This window comes from Melanaphis sacchari, unplaced genomic scaffold (assembly GCF_002803265.2).
Source record: "Melanaphis sacchari strain LSU unplaced genomic scaffold, SCAv2.0 Contig36_pilon_pilon, whole genome shotgun sequence".
NCBI classification, from domain to species: Eukaryota; Metazoa; Arthropoda; class Insecta; order Hemiptera; family Aphididae; genus Melanaphis; species Melanaphis sacchari.
In genome coordinates, this window is record NW_020271232.1 from 2,383,764 (window position 1) to 2,406,595 (window position 22,832).

Here is a 22,832-nt window from a genome sequence, read left to right on the forward strand (position 1 = left end):
TTCTTATCTTCTTCTTTCGCACTAAGCTTCATTAGTCAGCAAAGTAATACGTAAAAGAATAATATATGTATTATGAATAAATCCCATATTGCGGTCGTTATAAATAGTGATTACGGCACCGAGGTCATATATTTTTACTGTATCACATAATCAGTATCACCCATATTATAATATTATAATATTAATTTTATATTCAATTATAATTGGTAAAACTACTAAAGTATAATAATTATTAATTAATAAGTATAAAATCAATCAAGTATAATAATAATAATGCTATTGGTCGTCAATTTTAAAATAAATCAATAAATCAATCAAGCAATTTTTAGGTATAAAATTAAAATCATAATAATAAATACAAATTAGACAATATTACGTCAAGTTAGTCTTTGTTTTAGGTTTTATGGTTTCTCGGTAAATCCAATAACACTGTTGAACTACGTTTTGTTGGTAGCAGTGTTAAACCATTTTCTTTGTAACCATTTCACTCATTTTACTATGTACATTATTTAAAGTATTTAGTTCTTTTGACATTCTGGAATTGTTTTCGTTAAGATGTATGTTAAGTCAATCATTTTCTAAGCAATTCTCGACATTGAGCTGTATATTGAAATATTTTCATTAGCATTGGAGCTTGGATTAACGGAACTAGTGGCATTTTCATTGATATTGGAACTTGGATGAACACGAGTAATGGCATTTTCATTGTTTTCATTTAAACCTGTAACATTGTTTTGAATTTCATGATCTGTATTATTAGTAATTGAATACAGTTCCAATATCAATGAAAATGCCACTAGTTCCGTTAATCCAAGCTCCAATGCTAATGAAAATATTTCAAATATACCAGCTCAATGTCGAGAATTGCTAAACCTAAAACCTAAAACAAAAGACTAACTTGACGTAATATTGTCCTAATTTGTATTTATTATTATGATTTTTAATTTTATACCTAAAAAATTACTTGATTGATTTATTGATTTATTTTAAAAATTGACGACCAATAGCATTATTATTATTATACTTAATTGATTTTTATACTTATTAATTAATAATTATTATTATACTTTATTGAGTTAATTACCAAATTATAATTGAATATATAAATATAATATTATAATATTTAATATGGGTGATACTATTAGATTATGTGATAACACTGATAAAAAAAAATGATAACACCTCGGTGCCGTAATCGACTGTATTTATAACGACCCCAATATTGCCCCTTAAAACGTCGAGTAAATATTTTTTACTGACTGCTATCAGAAGAGGTGCATGAATGCACGATGCATCAACTGGGACAGGTTCGCGCAGGGAACGTGGCTACACTGTAGAGCCTAAACCTAACCCGTCGCTGATTGTTTAAAACCATCCTCCCACTTTGACCATGGTATTCTACGGTTAGCTGCTAGTAGCATTAAACATATCATCACTGACTGTTTACCGATAGGTAGCTCAAAACGGCCGAAACAATCGCATTTCGGCGTCCTGTCGACTATCCGTATTGCCCACCATTACTGGTCTGGGTCATATGACGGATTGCTTTTGGTATATGTCTCACGATAAAAACTTTTTTAAGCGCATTTCACTATTCAGTGCCGAGTGCCCGCCGCGCTTTATAAAAGGCGGTGGACACGGTACGTCGCTCATTATCAAATAACTTAACGTCGCATCGTCCCTTAGCCATTTGATAGTGGCGGAGTAGTTTGGTAGTTCGAATTCGAACCAATTACTGTAAGATCAGCATAAGATCGTCGTCTTGTTAACTGCTATTGACTGATCAGAATCGCTGGACGTGGTGACGAATAGGTAACCAGGAGGAGTGCTCAAATATTTATATCCTTATGGCGCCAACTACTAGAAGAAGTGAGTAACCAGCTTCTACTTTTTCCGGGTTTGTATTTTCAGTAGGTGCCCTCGAATTTGGAATGTTCTTGTCTTTAACTCTCTACATTTGCTAGGTTATAAACAAAAAATTATTCTTTTATATTGATAAATCAACAAAATCATATCAATAGAATTATAATTATTTATTTTTAAAATTGCAAGTTAATGAAATATTATCATTTTCTACAGGTAATGGAGTGGCACGTAGACCAACGGCTCGTCATCCCATACCAAAAAATGTGTTAGTAGAGCTGAGTGTTAGTCATAATAAAGCATGTATGTTTTGTGGCCAAAAAGAAATCAGTGAAAAATTATATGGCCTGCTTTATCAGCTCAATGATGTTATTGTTCATTATTTTTGTATTGTAAATAGATTTATTTTTATATTAATATATTATTAGCAGAATCGAACTATATTATAACCATTTTCAGTTATTGTCGTCAAGGGCCGTTCAAAATGGTGCTGATAAAGAGGGGATTTGGGGATTTTTATTAAAAGATATTAAAGCTGAACTTACCCGGGGATCTAGAGAAGTATATACCTTTATATTATGCAGCATTTATACAGTTACTTTTTAATTATATTTTTAGACTTGTGTTTACTGTAAGAAAAAGGGTGCAACTATATCATGTTGTGGATCAAAATGTCGAAGAGTGTTTCATCTTCCTTGTGGATTGAAAAATGGGTCTATGCATCAATATTATCAGTCATTTAAGTACATAATTTATTTTATAAATGTTAACCTATTTCAAATACCTTACTCATTGAAACAAATATCTTTAGATCATTTTGCCAACAGCATCGTGTTACACAAGTTGTTGATTTATCAGAGTTACAAAATACTGCTTCAGTACAATGTGCTATTTGTAAGGATGATGTTACAGCAGCTCCTTTACATAATTCTATTTGGGCACCATGTTGTAAACGCAACGCTTGGTTTCACCGAGGGTGTATTCAAGATCTAGCATTAAGTGCAGGCTATTTCTTTAAATGCCCATTATGCAATAATGTTGAAAATTTCAAATGTAGAATGCTAACTCTTGGAATATATATACCATCAAGGTAAATACATTTTTATTTATCATAATTATTATAGTTTAACATGCATATATAAAAATATATTAGTGTGAGTAATATATAAAAAGTATTTGAAATTCTCTTTTCAAACTAAATCATTTCCAATAAAATATTTTGTTTTCATAATGGTAAAAATAATTGAATTAATAAAATTGTATGTAATGCATAGATAAAATTCATGCATAAATATTCAAAAGTATTTTGTTTCAACATCTAAAATAAAAAATAATGTCATTCTAAAAAAAAAAAAAAAAATTACTAAAATAATAATTGTAGTAGGTAACATACAAATTTCCTTGCATGAATAAATATTCTTCATTGGTAAAATATTTTTTGAAATTTTACTAAAACTTTAATTAAATACTTGTTTTGAATGATTTTTCTATAAATGTATTATAAATGGTCTTAACATTGGTGTAGGAAAACTCACTAGCATTCCTGGTAGACTTGAAAAAGTGCCTTTTAAACAATTAAAACAGCGACAAAGTAGGTACTGCTTTGTTTTATGTAATGGATATGTTAAATTTGAATTCAGTAATATATCATGGTGTACAATAAATGATTTTGAGTGAAGATTGTCTATCAGAATATGTCACAAAATATATTTCATATGTTTTACTTTAAATTACTATTAAGTAATGTTATTTTACTATTAGTAATATAGTCGTTTGAAATGATTTTTGCTAAAACCATTGCATTTAAAAATATCCTATGTATAAAATATAATAATATTTGAAGTTGTTATATGCTCCCTTAAATAATATTATCTTATCAAAATTAGGACTTTAAATATCTATTAAAAAATAATAATAATTTAGTTTCTTCTTTTTGGAAAAAATATATCATTAGTATGTCCTATGACAAGTTTATACAACAAATTATTGCTTTTGAAGTTTGGTTATTTATAATAAATGGTTTTAAAAATGTTTTATGATAGGAAAATTATGAAAAATAGTTTTGTGTTTGTAAATGTTCGAACATGTATTTAACAACAATGGAAATAAAAAATATCATTTTTGAAGCATAATTTAGTGCCCTTTTTTTGGTACTGGTACAATTTGCTATATCCTTTCTATGCCATTGAGTCTAGATAACTAATAACATGAGGATATTTAGATTATGTATCATATAAATTAGCGTACCATGGTACGCTTTAAATAATGTTTATACTATATACAGTTACCTGAAAAAATTAAATCACAGGGACGCCTCTTGGGAAACTGTGCCCAATGCTTTTGCAGAGCTCTTGGAACGGCATAGTATGTGTAATGCTGAAACCTGTCTTTGTCCTCATCAAGATAAACGAAAATATCAACATGAATCGTAAGTAGTTTGTTTTTTAATAATAAAAATATTCAAGTAACTTAGTAAATTAAAATTATCAAAACTTTTGCTTAGGGGCAGTTGTGAATATAATTAATTTATTTATATAATCAGTATTTGTGCACAATGTTTGCAAAATTGACATATTTATGGAAATTTAAACTCAAAATAAGGTTATTATAATATTTTTAACTTTTGTTTTATCAAATTAAGAATATATTATAAAAGAATAGAATCTATGTATATTTCTAACCATCAATATCAATCAAATTTTAATCAATCAATAATCATTAACCGATTTCCATTTCACATTAAGTTTTAATCCATTGTTATCAAATTTAATATTAATTGTATATTGCGTTGCTGATGTAGAACATTTAACTTTTTTTTAATGGTTTAGAAACTCTAGGTCAATTTATTTTTAATCTTTTGGTGGAATTTCCTGGAATAGTTAGAGAACATTTCGAAGATGATAGGATTTTTATTCTTTGTTAACTTACTGTAGAATTTGTTATAATACTGATGAGTTAGATTTTAGGTGTTATGATATCTAATTGTTGTGTAGGTTTTAATAGGTGATTTACCATTGATATCTAGTAATTACTCGTAAACTAATCGACTGGAATGCTTCCAGTGAATGGATGTTTAAAAGTTTGGTTTGTCCTCAAATTTAGATGCTGAAAAATTTAAGTATTTAATTAATGTGGGAAATTATTTTTATTATTTAATATCATCTAGCAAAACTATGGTTTTTGAAACGAAAAATCTATACTTACTAGTTGGAATCCTTGAGATACAATTTTTTAGTAGTTATGTAAAAAGCTCACTATTATTAAGAGAATGCCATACTCACATGTGTTATCTTCATCTTACAAGTTCGTAACATAACAAATTTATGTTCAACAGATCACGTTTAACTCCAATAGTTTAAGAATTAGAATGAGTCAATCTATTGTAAAACTTAAAGGTAAGAACATTATCTGTGTTCATATGTTGGTTTTTTACAATTGTTCAATTTTTTATCAAGTCATGTGTATATAATGCAGCATAAATTAAAAATGCTCATAACTCACTTATAAACTGAATAATTGTAAAAAAAAAAACCATCATATCAATACAGATAATGTTCTTATCATCAATTTTGATAATAGGTTGATTCACTCTAATTTTTAAACTAACGGAGTTAAACATGATCTACTGAACATAAATTTGCTATATTACGTAGTTGTAAGATGAAGATAACACATGCGGATATGGCGTCCTCTTAAAAAATACAAGTTATTAAAAGTGAAGTTTTTGAAAAAAAAGATTAATCTGTAGTATTGAAATATCAAATATATTACATTATTATATTTATTAATATTAAAATAAGTAGTATGCTTGTAATTTTGTGTTCAGCAAGCAACAATTTTTTTTTTTTACCCCCATGTTAAAATATAATGTGCAGTTTTAATAATTTATTAGTATTTTCAACACCTTAACTGTTAAATTAGATTTATTTTATTAGAAAATATATACTCTATAAGCTATTTATATAAACTTGTTAATTACAAAAAATTATATATTACACAAAATTGAAAGTAGTCGTTGGCTCATTGCATTGTAAATTATACACCATAAAACATTGAAAATAATTTATTTTTAGATATTTTTCTTAAATAACTATTAGCAAAATAATTGTTGGTAAGATTCTTTTATTAGATGATTTTAGATGTTTAGACTTAACAAACTTTTTATTCTAGTATTGATGAACTTAATCTGAAAAAAGAATACTTATATAATTAAAATAAATACAAACAAATATTTATTAATTTGACATTAATACATTTTTTTAATTTTTTAAACAGCGGGTCATGGGAAATAATATTATGCCATACATGTGGTTCAAATGGAACACACAGATTATGCAGTTCTCTTAAATGTGATCAAGAGTGGTACTGTATAGCATGCCAAACCGTCGCAGGTATAATTTATTATTATTGCATTAATTTGTTACATGATATACTATTATGTTTTATAAAACCTTAAAAAAATATAAATACCAAAATTAATTGCAGCTTCAAAATAATTGTTTATAGGTAATTTTATTAGTTTAAGTTTAATATAAATGGATTTATTTAAATCAATAACTAATAAATATTGAGGTTTATTAATCACAAATTTATTCAATACTTTAATAGTTTTAAGTTAAATAATAATATATTTATGTATAAATCACTTGATTTTTGAACATTCCCCCATTGTTTATGTATATAATTCCCTAACTAAAACTTTTGAAATTGTTGAAGTTTTCCCAAAAACATCCTCTTCTCTTAAAAAAATTTATAATTTTATTTTTTACTTAACTATACAGTAAACCATTATAGTAAATTAGATTACTCTAATACATATACAATATATTATATAAATATTCTATATTGTACATTTTTCAGTTCATAAAAGATCCTTAAAATTTTGTATTATTTTTTAAATAATAATTTTAATTTATTTGTATATAAATATTTAAACAAATTAAAATATATCTATTGATTTAAAAAAATAATAGTACTTGTGTACAAAGTAGTTATAAAAAAAAGTATAAAAATTTTTACCAAACTTGGTATACTAATACTATTATGTATGACATTAATAATTAATACTGTTGTGTGCCAGTAATAATTGAGAATGTTATAGAATTACTTGAAGTTTAAATTGCTATTTATTTTTTACAGAATTCTGATGGGTTAATGAAAGCGCTTACATAACATGAAAATTTATGTTTAAAAAGAATTCTTAATATATAGCTTCTTGTTTTTATGTGATTTCTTACCTTGCACTTTGTTATACCTTTTTTTGGTTATTAAACAGGTTAATTCTCATGCTATTTTTGGAATTAATCAACTATATTTAAATTATGAATAACTACAATTTATACTATCTGTTAGTTTATGTTCATAATATATCTTATTATTTTCATTAATTTGTTATATTTTAGTTTTTATGTGTGCAGAATTACAGAAATCTGTAACATTACATTTCATAAAGTTTTTTCATTAGTGTTGTCTTCAAAACAAGTTTGTTAAGGATATTAAAATTATTAATTAATATCTAATACTATTTATTTAACTTTTAGATATCTAGAAAAAAAATTGAATCATTAAGCTATAAAATAAAAATATCTAATTATATAACTAATGCATTAAAAACTATTTGCTGATAATTGTTATTTTACCTAGTGTTATTTGAATCATTTTTAAATATTGAATTATGAATTTTAGATAATACAGCAAGAGCCAAGAAAAAACTTTTAGAACTACCAGATGATGGGAATGGTAGTGGTATTTCAGTTATGATTGAAGAAAGACTATCTCACAACAGAGAAGTACAACGACGAAATATTGAATTAATGCGTAATGCAGCTCGACCATTATCTGTGGATGATCCGATAGTTATTTCAGATGATAGTAATGATAGCAGTATACAGGTAATAAAACTTTTAAATATTTTCAACTGTAATTGAAATAATCACATTTGATTTTACTATATTACTTGTGAAAACTAATTTATATTGAACATTTGAGTAATCTTTACATATTAAATAATAATTGTTAATAAAGTGTAGTCTGTGCCATTAGCAGTTATTAACGGCTACTGCTGATTACACCAAGTTCTTGACTATAATATATTAATTGTTTTAAAAAACAAACAATTGTTATTTGTTTATTATAAATCATGTTTTTCTTATTTAATTATTCTGTTAACCATCAAAATAAATGTATGACTTTTATAGTGTGTGACTTATATTGATCCACCAAAAATACCACATATACAAGTAATTCAAACACCTCAAATTCGGTTGCCAGTAATATCTGGTTATTCATCAATAAGTACAGATTCTACTAGAAACCTTGACCGTAGATTCGCCCTTTCTGCAAACGAGTCAAAATCTTTGACATATATCTTTCAAGGAAGTAAGTGATAAAATATTAAAACAATATTTAGAATTAATTTAATTTTACAATACTATACTCTGGTGTCATTTAAAAGTAAAATCAGGTGAAAATTGATTTTTATCATATTCCGTCAAAACGCAGCCTGAAAATTGCTTTACCTTATTAGTATTAACAAAATCTAACCCTGATTATTAAACTAATTAAGTGATATTTGGTACAATTTTACCATACTCGTAGCCATAAACAGAAACCTGTCACCTGAAGTTAGTCTTTATGGAACAATTTCAATATTTTTTTATTTTTTTTTCCGTTTGTTAATAAAATACTAAAGTATAAAGTTATATTTTGCAGAATATATTAATAAATGTATATTATTATATAAAAGGATGTTGGAATATTATTGATGAAAAACATTTATTTATTTTTTTTCATTTTTTACAGGTATTGATTTAACTTCAGATGATGATGACAATTGACGATGGTGAAAATAACATGATATATAAATTAGTAATTAGACTACCAGGTGAATATTTTATAATGTTCCAATTGTATACTTGTATACATGATACTTACCATGGAGCAAATTATACAATTTGAGACTGATAGATTGATTTTTCCTTTTTATTATTTTCTGCTATGTTTATTATACAGGTGTCTCACGGAGTTCTGACAAATGAAATAACTTGAAATCTAATCAATATTTTTTCATTTTTTTTTTTTTTTTTATATAATTAATAGACACTTGTATTACACGTATGATATAAATTTTTTTTCATTTTTATTTTATAGTAGAAAAAATAATAAATTTTAAATTTGATTCAAATTTTTTTGAAAAAATTGAAAATAGCCTATTTAGAAACATATTGAAAAAAATATATTTAACGTTTACAGTATTTTATTTGAGTTATCCGTTTGCTACTTATTAACATTTAAATATTCGTTCAATTTACTGCTACTGGGCAATTTATAATACCCAACAATAAAAACCAGAAGTCAAAATGAATAATAATACACAGATTGTCAGATTATATAGGTCCAATGTCCAATTCCTATAACCATTCACCATTTTACTTTTTGCATATTAGTTATTATCGATATCCTTAAATTGAGATATAATTTTATTTTGACTTCTAGTTTTTATTGTTGGATTTTATAAATTGCCCAGTAGCAGAATATTGAACGAATATTTAAATGTTAATAAGTCGCAAACAGATAACTCAAATAAAATACTGTAAACATTAAACATAATTTTTTCAATATGTTTCTAATAGGCTATTTTCAATTTTTTCAAAAAAATTTGAATCAAATTTAAAATTTATTATAAATGTATATCATACGTGTAGTACAAGCGTCTATTAATTATAGAAAAAAAAAAAAATGAAAAAAATATTGATTAGATTTCAAGTTATTTTATTTGTCAGAACTCCGTGGGACACCGTGTATAAGCTACTTACCAATTTAAAACTTCTATCTAAAATGAATTATAATAGTTTCTATCCAACTTGTTGTAGATAATTAGTAATAAAGTTAAATAGAAACTAAAACACTGCCCAGACTATTCAAATGTAACTAAAGTAAGTAATATGTTATAATATTGTTTCTTAATGTTTGTATTTTTTTTTTAATTTTTTTTTTTTTTTTTTTATTTATAAAATATTTTGTGACCAGGTTTATGTCCAAACTATTAAAATTTTAATTATATTTATTAAGTATTCAAATTATGTAATTTAAAAAAATAAATGAATAGAATAAGTATGTATCATGTAATTTTATGTTAATATATTATATTTTGTGAATTAAAGCTTATCAAACTTTTTTGTTTTAAACTATACAATATGATCATAAACTAATCAATTTATTGAGATCTTCGAACTTGTTGTCTTAATTTTTGATGTTCTATATCTAGTTGTTTCCTTATATTCCCTAAGTTTGATAATAAGTGTTTATCAGTCGGCAGCTCGTGATTATTTCCTAATTTTTCATCTCTTGATACCTAAAATATAACAATATAACATTTAATTGACAAATATTAAGGTTTTATAAAACTAAATAATGTAGGTGATATGATTAAAATACATTTTATGATAACTAAAATACACACTTATAATGTAATATGTATCTATAAAAAAATATATATTTCATTAAGTTATCTGCTTTTTTTGTATTTAAATAAAAGCTATTTATAGATTAACTTATTACTGGGATGAATTTGCTAACGCTGACTCATAATATTACAAATAAATAACAAATTAATATTATCATATTATAATTTAATAACTATTTTAATAGGTAAAATGATTGGGACAGAGTAGAATATGTATTAAATACTTTATTGCAGTTTTATAAGCATTACAAATTAAAGTGATATGGCCCTGAACATACAACAAATCTACAACTACTAAGTATGTATAAGCTTAAAAAATAATCACTATCAACACTTAGTTATTGCAATTTTCAATTAAATAATTGATTGTTACAATCTAAATATCTTTTATGTACAGTAACTTGTTTAAAAATTGTCATAATTATTTAATTGACTTAATTTTTAACTAGTATTTTAAATGGGTTGGAACTACACTTCTGTTTATAATATTAGCTTTTGCATTAATTCTAGATCTGAAAAATATTAAGTAAACATTAAAAAAAAAAAAATAATGGAAATTGCTAATTGATTGTTCATACATAACAGTCGATAAAATGTTTCTGACAGTATTAAAATCATGGTGATTAAAAATGTATTTTTATAGAAAATAAATTTTTTGAAAATATGAGTATATTTTATGCAACACGTTTTAACCCCATGACTAGTCACTTTCAATAATCTATTATAAAAACTCCATTAATTAACTGCCTATATATATATAATATAATTTATAAAAAACTACAATGTCAAAGAAAAAAAAAAGTTCTAAATTATAGGCATACCTATCTGCAAATTGCATAATTTATGAGTGTTGTAGTTCATATAATTTCCTGTTTCAAGCACTGTAACTAGCTTATACTTAAATTTAATTTATTCCAATTTAAATATCTGCTTTCCTTTAAGTTTGAAATATTTAGAATTTACTAAGTAGTTTAACTTGAAAATATTTGAACCAGAGAACTAATATTATGAAAAGCTATGATGATAAACAAAATTACTTAGGTACTAAGGTTAAAATTTGATGAAAAATCAAAACTTTAATTTTCAAAATGTTGGATAATTTCTACTTGAATCTTTAAGTTTAATGACTTACATTATTTAGTATTTACGGTGATAATACCATTGAGAATTGACCTGTACATATAATTTTACTTGTTAAAAAGGTAAATTAATTCATAACTCTTAAATAAAGCACAAATTGTATGTACTTAAAAGTATTACATAATACTACACATTACTATGGAGTAAAAATCTTGAAAATATGTATAAAACAAATAAGCTAATTTTTTTTTTTTAATAGGTAATGGTAAACAATGAAATGTACACTATAATATTGTTTATTTTATAATTTTATTTCATTATGTAATAAATATTAAATTTTGTTGAAATGCCCAAAAATATGTAATAATCATCAAACAAGCATAAATTGTGTGCAAAACAAATTGTTGTCATTACAATTTGTAAGAATTATTGATAAAAATCTAAAAATATAAAATCAAATTATAATTTAATTATATACTTGAGGTTATTCCTATAATTAGATTGTAAATAAACTATTTTAAACTAAGTTTAAATAATAATCATTATTTAATATTAAATAACTAATAAATTAACTTTAAAATTTGTAATTAAATCATCAAAAAATTGTAATAGCACTGATTTTTTTTATACCTGATTTCTATATGCTGCTTCAGTAGGTTCAATAGTATCACAGTTACTATTATTTTTACTATCATTTAATCCAGCCAATGCAAGTGTAAGTGGCGAATCAATAATCACAGATTTTGTTACTGGTAGTAAAGCTGCAGGATTAAACTCTGTTCTATTTAAAGGAGGATCACTTGCAAATGTGACATGAGCTCTTTCCATTTTTTGACTCATTACTGGAGGAGAAATATTCTGGTTAATACATGGATTTTTAAATGCATCTGTGTTGCATGAAACGTCCCTTAAAGTTTTTCTGTTTACAGATTCATCATCTTCATCGTACACTATCTAAAATTAAAATTATTTAATCATTTTAATCTAAATTATGGATAACAAAAGATTGAAATACTTTTCTTGGAGGTCGAACACGTGTAGTTGGTAAAGGTACGTTGTCAAAAGAACTCTGAGGAGGATGGTAAAACTCTTCTGTATCATCATCATCAAATGATTCGTGGGTACTTGGTGCATGGTTTGATAATTGTCGGGAAACAGTTTCAGATGCTATCTTCCATGACTTTGATTCCAAGTCTTTTTGTTTTTGCATTATTTCATTTTTTAACTTTTCTTGTTGAAGTTGTTTCTAACATGCATTGTTATAATTAAAATTTTATAAATTAATACTGCATACTAATAACACATTTTTTTTTTTTTTTAATGCATTTTAAAGATCAAACTAAAATTCTTTGCAGAATACTTTAAGTGTTAAGTTCTTATTTAAAAAAGTAAAACAAGTTACAAGAATAACAACTAAAAACTAAGCATATATACATATGATGTATATTCCATACCTGGAGTTGATTTAAAATTCGTTTCTCATTTTCTTTTTCAAATTCTATCCTCATTCTTTCTTCTTGTTCTCTTGCCATTCTTTCAATGGCTTCATCTTCCAATTGATCTTTACGTTTTTGTTCAAGTTCCAACCTTCTTTTCTCTTCTATCTGTTTGCTTAATTCAAATCTATAAAGTTCTTGTTTTAATCTATTAGTTTCTTTAATCCTTTCTTCATCAGCTACAAATAATATTTAATAAAATCATGAAAATAAACAAAATAAATATACAATTTAACTTACATGTACATGATTCAACTGCTCCATCATTCAATGGAGTTTGTTTCATCATGGCTTTCTGATTTATAACTAAATAGGAAAAATAATTTTTAGAATTAACAAGTATTATTAAAAGTTAAATTATTAAATTTAACTCACCATCTTTGCTAACTAATTCTTCAGAACTATTTTTATTTTCCTAAAAATAAAAAATATATTTATAATAACTAAAAATGTAAATTAATTTTTTAATGAAATAGTAAAAAAATTAATTTTTAAATTTAATAGCTCATTTTTTATTTATCTTATAATTTTTTTAGTTATTAAAAAAATATTTTGATATTGTAACACTTTTACAATATTTATTTATTTTTAAATTCTATTTAAGTTATTAGTTGTTACAAATCATATTTAAAAGGGAAAATGTTTTGGTAAGTGGTCAGGTAATCAGATCTGTCACTCGTCAAGTTTACCACCTGTATGCACAATACCTGCCAGTGTAGTGAAGGTTCAATTCTGCACATAAATTGGTTACTGAGTAAGTTTTTTAGCTAAACATATAATTTTACAAATACAATTGTTTTATAAATGGTATAAATTATAATACATGATAAATTACATTAGAATTTACTTAAACTTAATATTATTAAAATATTAATTTCATTAGAATAAAAATCAAAAATAATAAATAATATATTTAATATTTTTACAATATCTAAAATTTTCTTGTACATTACAAAAAAATATGCATACCATGGCAGTTTTAAATGCTTCTTCACATGAATAACCGGCTAATTTAGGTAAATCTGAAGTATTCTTATCTTGTTTTGCCTAAAAGAATTTAATCAAAAATTGATTATTACATGCACAAGTCATTATTGAGTTAAACATTTTTTTTACCTTTGATAAATATTCCATATACTCTTTCCTTTGTAACTCTAACAGTTTTTTTTTCTTGTTATCATATTCTCCAATTCCTAAGAAAGGTTGTGAATCCACTTGATTGGCTGGATTAAGCGGTGAATATTCTCCAAATCGTACATTTCTTTTCACCTTAAAAAATTGTGCGCGTAATTAAAATATTTTTAAACATAAAATTATAATTAGTTTATGCAATATGTAATTTATTTATATAATAATAAATAATAATGATTACAATTATAATTACCTTGATATTTGGATAAATTAGATTGTTGGTATTTTCGCTATTTATTAGCTTAAATTTATAATTATTAACTTCCTGAAATCAATAAATAATAACATTTATTTTAAAAATTTATAATGTATCCAATACAACATCTTACAGTTAAATGTGTTTACATTACCAAATTAATATAAAATAGGTCCCTTATTTTTGCAAGACCTAAAAATCATTTATTACACTATATTTCAATATTAATGATAACAATAAGGACTTACATTGTGTGTTTTTATAGGTGTTTTTTCTTTCAATAACACTTGGCCATGTTTGACATCAATACAATTGTTACTATTATCCTTTGTAAAAATACTAGGGGATTTGGTAAATAAGTTCGCCAACCTTTCAATTTCATTCATTCTATCACATGAATGATTCAGTTTTGGCGAATGATTTTTCAAAGTTTTAAAGAGAGGTACATTTTGTTCAAAAATATTTTCATTTTCTTTAAATGAGTGCTGTTGTACCTATAATTTTAAATGATTAATTAGTAAACATAATAATTAATACAAAATTTTATATCTAATTAAATGAAAAATATCAAAATATAATTATAACATCTACATTTTTAGTTTTTTCACCTATATATACACATATTTTGTTAACTTTTAATGTAATAAAAAAAAACACCATATGTATTGTTGAACTGCAAATATATTAAAATATTATTTTTTTAATTTACTTTTTGTGTATTTTTTTCACACATAAAAATTATAATACGATAGTTACCTTTATGACTTTTGATTTCTTAGCTATCAACCCAGTATTTTTATCCGACTCGAGTTTCTTACTTTCTTGTTGAATTATAGTATCCAGTGATTCTATCATGACTGCATTACTTATTTCACGTACATTACATTCCATTATAAATCGTTTTAAATATTAAAATAAATCATAAATAATACAGCTATTAAAGCTTTATTTTAAAACTTAGGTACATTAAATCAATAATAATAAAACATAAACGATAAATCTTGTCTTTGAGTACATTTGAGATTCACTATGACAAACGATAGACGGCAGTTACAAATTAAAATTAGTATTTACTAGATATTTTTAACTCGTCTCAAAAATTTGAACCGTTTTTTGATAAGGAAAAAATTTCAAATAATATTGATAAGCGATAATTATTATAACAGTTATGAAATTATAACCTAAAAACTTACAAATTTTTTTTTTTAACTTTTGTTATAATTTATAAATACACAATCTGTATCTGCAACACAATAAGAATATGAGCTAATTTACAACAATAGAAGAAAAACAATTTGATTGAAGAAGCCACCCATTAATAACACTTTCGAATAACTTACAAACTAAAAGTAAATATCGAACGTCAGTACTTAGTTCGTCAGTATCGACAGTATCATTTGATGAATATTGAATACTAAATAGTAAATAGTAAATAGTAAATAGTAATTGATGATTAGCTTATGTTTATTTATAGCTTAAAATTTTTAAATAACAGGTATTTTGGTAAATATAAGTTGTTATTAAATATTAAGATATTAATAACAATGAATATCAACTAATAGATTTATAGCGATAAGTATAATAGTTAACTAAAAAAAAAATAGATCATAAATCATTATAATAACAAATTTAAATAATCTATTAGAAATACTTACCCAAGCAAATATTTGTAATCGTTCTATTTTTATCAAATTTAACATTTATGTATATTTAAATATTAAATAACTAGGTATAGAATGTTAACGTCTAATCAATAGTTTTTTTTCCCGTTTCTGCTAGTAATAAATTGGAGAATCATTTTATTTCGTTTATTTATATAACTAATTTCTCAATTAGATTATTATTTTTTTTTTCGTTAATTAATATTTACTATTTATATACGTACAAAATGCTACAACTTACAAGTAAAAGTTATAATAAAGTGTGGTCTAGGCTGTCTAGAGACATATTATAATCTCCATAAAAGTATCTAATAGTACCAATAGATATTCAGAACTCAACACAACATAATATGTCATTTTAAAGTTTAATAATTTCGAATAAATTATGTTGTTTAAGTCAGATATCAATTATTGCTACTAGACTTTAGTAAAGAGTTTATTCATAACTATGTCTAAGAAAGAAATTAGAGAGTTAATTAAATTTTTAAGAGAAAAGTGATAGTTCATCACTATTATTAGTGATAGGGAAAGATGGAAAGAATTATTGGTTAATATATTTGGTTGCTTGAGAGTTGAGAGTAAAATTTATAATGGCGTCGGTGAAAGATTAAAGTGTTGTTTACAATAAAGTTTTGTGATACATTAAGATAAAAAAGGTTTTCGAGTCAGAGTATATTTTATTATTTTAAAATTAGTTTTACTACTTAGGTATCTATTTTTTAAGAATTAATATTGTTTTTGGTATTATAAAATAATAATAATTTCGCTTGTTAGTTGTTATGTTTATAATACAAAGTATAATTTATTTTATTTTATGCGCTCGGTCTCTATGTTATAGAGTGGAAGCTATTTTTGATACAATTATTCATATTTCACGCATACTAAATCGTCTGTTCATAGTTAACTGTATTTTATATTTTAATTTACACTGTAAATATTAAATACTATCAGGGTGGATAAGTTTATAAAGATATAGAAAATATCTAAATTAATGGTTGGTTGTAACTATTGCAAGTGACATAAAGACCCAAGAGAGCATTATTTTTTTTAACATGTTAAATATAGATAATGTAATATATGACCAAATATTTAGTAAATGAAAATTTCTTTTCTACGTATTATAAATACCTATTGTTTTTCACACCGTAATAAAAAATTCCAAGTGCGTAAAAGAATAATTATTGAGGTTTTAAAGCCAAGAAGCGAGCGACTTTATGTGGTACTGTTGTCTGCTACTAACTGTCATATAACATTATGTTGTGCAATTTTTATGTTTGGCCTTTAAAAATGTATCCTATAACAAAATAATATTCCTATACGGCTATACGCCCATGAGTAGTTGAACTCTATAAATACGTACTAAATTTGTGTACAATTTAATATTTTTACAGTTTAACGTTTCAACCGTTTTAAGTATATAAACGTACTGAGATGTACAATACCGATATCGATGTTATAATTGATATTATTTTGATTGGATTTACATAACAAAATAATTATTTCACATATTTTTTTACACATATTTGGTTAATTAATAATTAAACTAGTGTTGACTATTAGACATTAGAATATACTTATAAGTTATAAGTTTTAAGCCATAGGGTATAATGACTCATTCCGTATTTAGTTATCAGTGTTGACCTCGGATTTAATACACACACATATATAATATTATAATAATACAACATTAAATTTCGACGTGTTTATACACGTGTAAGCATGTAAGCAAAAGTTATATTATATTCGCAGATAAAAGACAGGCTCATCGACGTCATCGTGTTGTGTTTGCTCTAATCATGCTTTCGGCTTTCATCATACTATTTACCACACTTGAAGAAATCGAAAAACCGCTGTATTAATATTCAAAATTATTCAAAATTTCAACAATATAATAATATCTTGATTTAAAATTTATTAAATTCGTCATGATTTTTTTACAACTGTCGTCGTTGACTACTTTATACTTTGTTACTTTTTTGTTGCCTATTTAAAACTTCGAGTCGTCATCGTAATATTATGTACAACGACCCCCGTGTGAACGTTCTTTGATGTATAATAATATCAAGACCCGTACCCGTGTCCCTATTTGTGACGATGAGGTCATTGCACCATGACTGTATTTTTTTAAAATTAATATAATAAATTATTCACTGTAAGCTGGTGACGAGCGTGTAAATATAAATATACTACACCTCGAAGACTATAATAATTATTTGCATATCATTATTGTTTATATTTCGACATATGTCGTAATCATAATACCAAGTCATTATTTTTACTTTAAGAATTCGATTTTCTTTTATCAAAAATACTGTTAAGTGATCAAAAACCTCACTGCACCTATAATAATATGGTATACATATAAAACATCATATTTACATTTTTATACTAACTAAAAAATTATGTCATATAACTCATCGTGTCTTATCATGTTCGTAGTAGGTAAATCGCAGCGGTGACAGTGACGTTAAAGTTAAAATGTAGCCGGACACAATTTACTGCCATGGTAAAATACAATAGAATTTTGCTATCACTGATGCAGACTCCAGACATGCAGTCAGTGGCAGATCCAGGATTAACACGATGCAGTGTGTACGAGCCAAGACATCTCAAATTTTGATGGTGGCAAATTATTGTCTTAAGCTGAATTAATATGCGGTGGGTTTGATAATAGTTACTGATAAATATTGATATTTTCATATCGGATCTAAATGATGCATTTCATAGTTTATTGTTTAAGTAAAATAATACCACAGAACAATATGTTTCTATCTACTATTATAAATTATAATTGATAATAATTAATAATATATTAATAGCATAATGTCATACACCTCAATAGTCTATGACGAATGATGATAATACATTAATATCATATGTATATAGTGATTGTACGATAAATAATAATTAATCAACTGACATCCAAATATCCAATTATTCACACACCTACCAAATTGTATTTATATTGTTGTATAGACCATAGGATCTAGTCACTACTGATTACCTTAATTTAAATTGGTTAATCATTAAAAAAACAATTATTATTTTTAAATAGTTTATACGGCATATATACAAAAAAAAATAACCATTTACTACAAAAATATAATATCGTGAAAAATGTATTCATTTTTTTTTCTTATTGATATTAATAATAATAAAAACATGTTTTTTTGTGCTTGACAGGTCTTTAAAAAATTTTATGTGCTTGAAATGTTTCTATCAAGTCTTTCTAATTGTCACGAATCCTAGTCATTTATATCGTTATTCAATAGTTCACTTTTTTTACAACCTTGACCACTATATCCATTAAAAACACCTGTGTAATAAAAAGAATACATAGATTGTTAATGTCATCTAAAAATAATCAAAAGCGAAACTAGGGGGCTGAGCCCCCAGTCCTCCAATTATACTAATAGCCCTTAAAATAACTTACCAAAGCCTTATATGGATTACTTTCGGTATAATATTAAGATGAGACTTAAGCCTCTCCCTATATAGTAATATTTCCGCATATTGTGCTAGTTGTGCCACTTCAAATAATATATATAATATTAATAAGCTAAATTAGCATTTAGTTAATTAATAACACATTGTCCGAATTCTTTTTAAGAAAAAAATAGGTAGGTAAAAACTAAAAAGTATAAAAGTTTAATAGTGAAAACATAATATTTATACAGTTTGATATTATTGTTATTCGTATTATAGGTACAAAATTTCACATTCATTTTTTTAATGTGAATCTGAAAAAAATATGCATTGATATAGTTTTTTTTTTTTTTATTAAAACACGTAGTATACTAGGTAAGGTTTTAAATTATAATTTTTTTCCATACGATTCAATTCTTTATGTATTTTGTGAAATCGAATTTCACTGGTAAATATTATTGAAACTTATATAATTGCGTGATGTACAATTTATAATATAGAATGCAATATTCAATGTTCGATTACTCACGGTTTCTAAATAATTATCTCTGTAGTACTTCTATACATGTATATAGGAATACAATATTAAACCTATAAATAAAAAATAAAGTCAATTTACTCGAGAAACTAAGTTAAACCTTGTATTCGGTGGCAGTAGGTCAACAGAAATATTGCGTAAATAACATTATATATTATGTCTAAACATTTATAAATACATTATATTAGGTGTAGTATAATATACAATAATATCACAGTGAAAATACTTTATAGACATAACGCAAACTACACAATGTATAATTTAATTTTATAAAAATTTGGATAATTATAGTTATTGTAAAGAAATCGGAAAAATCCTTATACTTATTCATTTCACACGTAATTATAAAATATATACATAACTCGTTGGCATCGAATGCATAGTTATTTAACTATAACAAATTAGCGATCTGGGTTCGATCACTTTTTAAAAGGGTGACCGATCAGAAAAAACTTATCCCGAATTATAAAAATGAGACTGGATACGTTAAATGTAATTTACACGATCAACGCAATAAGTAGGAGTTTAATAGTTTAATGTCGTCGAAAATCATCTTCGGAAAAGTAGTTAATTTAGTTAATTTTTAGTAGTTAATTTCGGAAATATCTATAAAAAATTAGGTATAAGCCCATCATAATAATACGTGCGATATTATGCACGACACTGACACGGCCTTACGGGTTTAGCGAAATGCATAATTCACGTGTCGTTAAAGATTTAAGTTATGAATAGTTATGATTACAATTTGAATTCCTTACGCTAGTTGCGGCGTAGTGAGAACTAAGAAGACCTGTAAGATGAGTATAGCTATTTAAAATACGTCGTAATTGCTAATAATGAAACACTTCAATGTCGTTTTTGCAACGCAATATTATTCATAATACCTATGATTGCGTCGTATATATTACATACAGAATAAAGTGCAGCAACGAAATGCACTAAACAGTAAACACTGGTGCTATATCAGAGTGAGTAATCTTAAGGGCACGAGTGCGGTAAAGGTCGCATAAACCAGAACCGAGTAAAAACATAATATTTTTATCGACGCATAACAAATAATAATAATAATAATTTATGGCGTAGAAAATTCTAGAAATTCATTTTATCATTTCTTTGTCCCGCGGCATAAAAAAAAACGATAGGCTGGAGGAGCAGTGAGGTGTAACGCGTGACGTAGGCGAGACGCACGGAACCACAACTGAACGGTACGCCGTCCTCGACTGTTCCATGACTACTACCCTCCGCCACTCGATCCGTATAACAGCTGTGACTACGTGGACGATCGCGGTTGGCCAACAATTTTGCTGCGCAATAACCCCGCCGTTCCGCGTTCCCTACGGATGCCATATTGGAGTTTCGGACCCGTCGCCTGATCGCCCAGCGCTCGTTCGGTTCAATAGCTTTTCATACGCCAAACTCTGAACATTCGCATTGCTCCGGAGATTGATCCAAATCGTTTGACTGAACAGCACAATTTAACTGAAGTGATTCCATTCTTATTTGATTCTAGTCGTTGTTTTTGAATGTAAGTATTGTTTATTGTTTAATTTTGCTAACGTTTAGTCCGTTTCTGATATGTTTTTCGGTCTTACGCGACGACTACTACTAACAAATATGGCTGACCGCAAGCGAATAGTCGTTTCGGGGCTAACGCTCGTCCTTGTATTTAACACTTATGTCTATGTTTATTCTCCTTTTGTTGTATTTATTGATTTTTAACAATTTCCGACCGTCTTTCCAACAAACGTGTGTTCTTCGTGTTCAGTCCTAGAATCTTTTATTCCTTTGTTCATCGACCGCGCCCAAGTCACTGGTGTTCTTTTTTTTTTTCAAGTGTTTTATCTTGCTACCTACATTAAGTTTTTCCCATTTGCTCAGTTACCATATCATACTGTGTGGGAAATCGAAATTCATTTCGTTTCGTTTTATTTATTACAAATTTTCCTACGTCATTATTATAGCTACTGAAATATCAATTTGATTTATTTGTTTTTCATGTTGATACTTCTTATTATTTTATTTTTTAATTCTAGTATATTATAATTTATATATAGGTAGTTACTTAACAATAAAGAATATATATTAGGTACAGTTCAATTTTATTTTTCTGTTATTGCCTAGGTGATTTGACATATGTTATAATATTTAGGATAATACCCAGTTGATTCTTTGATTTATTCTAATGTTATAGTTTATTATATTTAAATTATATAATAGTTTTATAAATTTAAAAAAATACACGAGAGCCAAACCAACACAGTTCGACGAAAGGTATTTACTTTGTATTGACAGTGGTTAATTTAAATAAATCACAACTTAAAGTTATTATTTATAATATTTATTTAATGACTTACAACAAATTTATGACTTATTTAATAAATTAATTAATAATTTTAACATTATATTCATTTTTTAAACAAAGTATAAATATTTTTAAATATCATAATACTTCAATTGTTTTATTACCTGATAATACCTAAATAACAAACCTGATTGCACTAATTCCAAGGCTTATAATTAATTTTTGTGTTCTTGACATGGTTTTATAATTAACTTTTCTATTCATGCTTTTACAAATATAGTAATGAATTTTCATAAATTATAATTCAATGAATAGTATTATATGTTAATAATTTTACTATTTATATTCAGAAATCAATCAATGTTTAAATAAATGATTTATTTCAATATTATAGATTTGTAGAAATTTTTTATTGTATTTATATTAATAACACAACTTGCATTTGATTTTCAGATTCAATATGCAAATCTTTGTCAAAACATTGACAGGTAAAACCATTACATTGGAAGTAGAATCATCTGATTCCATTGAAAATGTAAAGGCCAAGATTCAAGACAAAGAAGGTATCCCACCAGACCAACAACGTTTGATCTTTGCCGGTAAACAACTCGAAGA

General features: G+C 25.5%; 3 protein-coding genes and 1 long non-coding RNA gene across 7 annotated transcripts in view; 2 read left to right on the forward strand and 2 right to left on the reverse strand.

The window, feature by feature from the left end:
- Window positions 1-1,418: 1,418 nt before the first annotated feature.
- Window positions 1,419-9,869, forward strand: LOC112596903 (PHD finger protein 7-like). 3 transcript variants are annotated; one of them, XM_025342740.1, is made up of 11 exons: window positions 1,419-1,897; window positions 2,080-2,255; window positions 2,323-2,424; window positions 2,482-2,606; window positions 2,675-2,953; window positions 4,148-4,291; window positions 6,139-6,254; window positions 7,549-7,754; window positions 8,061-8,241; window positions 8,665-8,746; window positions 9,735-9,869. In XM_025342740.1, the coding sequence occupies exons 2-10, from the start codon at window positions 2,169-2,171 to the stop codon at window positions 8,697-8,699; spliced, it is 1,275 nt and encodes a 424-aa protein (XP_025198525.1). In that variant the 5' UTR covers window positions 1,419-1,897; window positions 2,080-2,168; the 3' UTR covers window positions 8,700-8,746; window positions 9,735-9,869. The 3 variants fall into 3 exon arrangements, with proteins under 3 accessions (XP_025198525.1, XP_025198523.1, XP_025198524.1); XM_025342738.1 differs by having other exon boundaries at window positions 1,419-1,869; XM_025342739.1 differs by having other exon boundaries at window positions 1,421-1,869; window positions 4,172-4,291; window positions 9,735-9,867.
- LOC112596904 lies at window positions 3,924-4,240 on the reverse strand. Its single transcript, XR_003114803.1, has 2 exons — window positions 4,152-4,240; window positions 3,924-4,062 (listed from the first exon to the last, which is right to left on the reverse strand). It is a non-coding gene; the product is annotated as an uncharacterized LOC112596904 (long non-coding RNA).
- Window positions 9,870-9,992: 123 nt separating the features above from the next.
- On the reverse strand, window positions 9,993-15,181 carry LOC112596902 (calponin homology domain-containing protein DDB_G0272472-like). The gene is made up of 11 exons (XM_025342737.1): window positions 15,047-15,181; window positions 14,539-14,784; window positions 14,288-14,359; window positions 14,020-14,172; window positions 13,873-13,950; window positions 13,279-13,318; window positions 13,144-13,209; window positions 12,862-13,082; window positions 12,423-12,653; window positions 12,038-12,361; window positions 9,993-10,216 (listed from the first exon to the last, which is right to left on the reverse strand). The coding sequence occupies exons 1-11, from the start codon at window positions 15,179-15,181 to the stop codon at window positions 10,079-10,081; spliced, it is 1,704 nt and encodes a 567-aa protein (XP_025198522.1). The 3' UTR covers window positions 9,993-10,078.
- Window positions 15,182-21,302: 6,121 nt separating this feature from the next.
- Window positions 21,303-22,832, forward strand: part of LOC112596910 (ubiquitin-like) — a 1,827-nt gene continuing 297 nt past the window's right edge. Inside the window, exons 1-2 of one of the 2 annotated variants that reach the window (XM_025342769.1) lie at window positions 21,303-21,440; window positions 22,671-22,832. The exon at window positions 22,671-22,832 is cut by the window's right edge and continues 297 nt beyond it. In XM_025342769.1, coding sequence (XP_025198554.1) covers window positions 22,678-22,832 — 155 coding nt within the window. In that variant the 5' untranslated portion in view covers window positions 21,303-21,440; window positions 22,671-22,677. Of the gene's footprint in view, window positions 21,441-22,670 lie in introns of those variants that run through there. The other variant, XM_025342770.1, reaches the window with a different exon arrangement.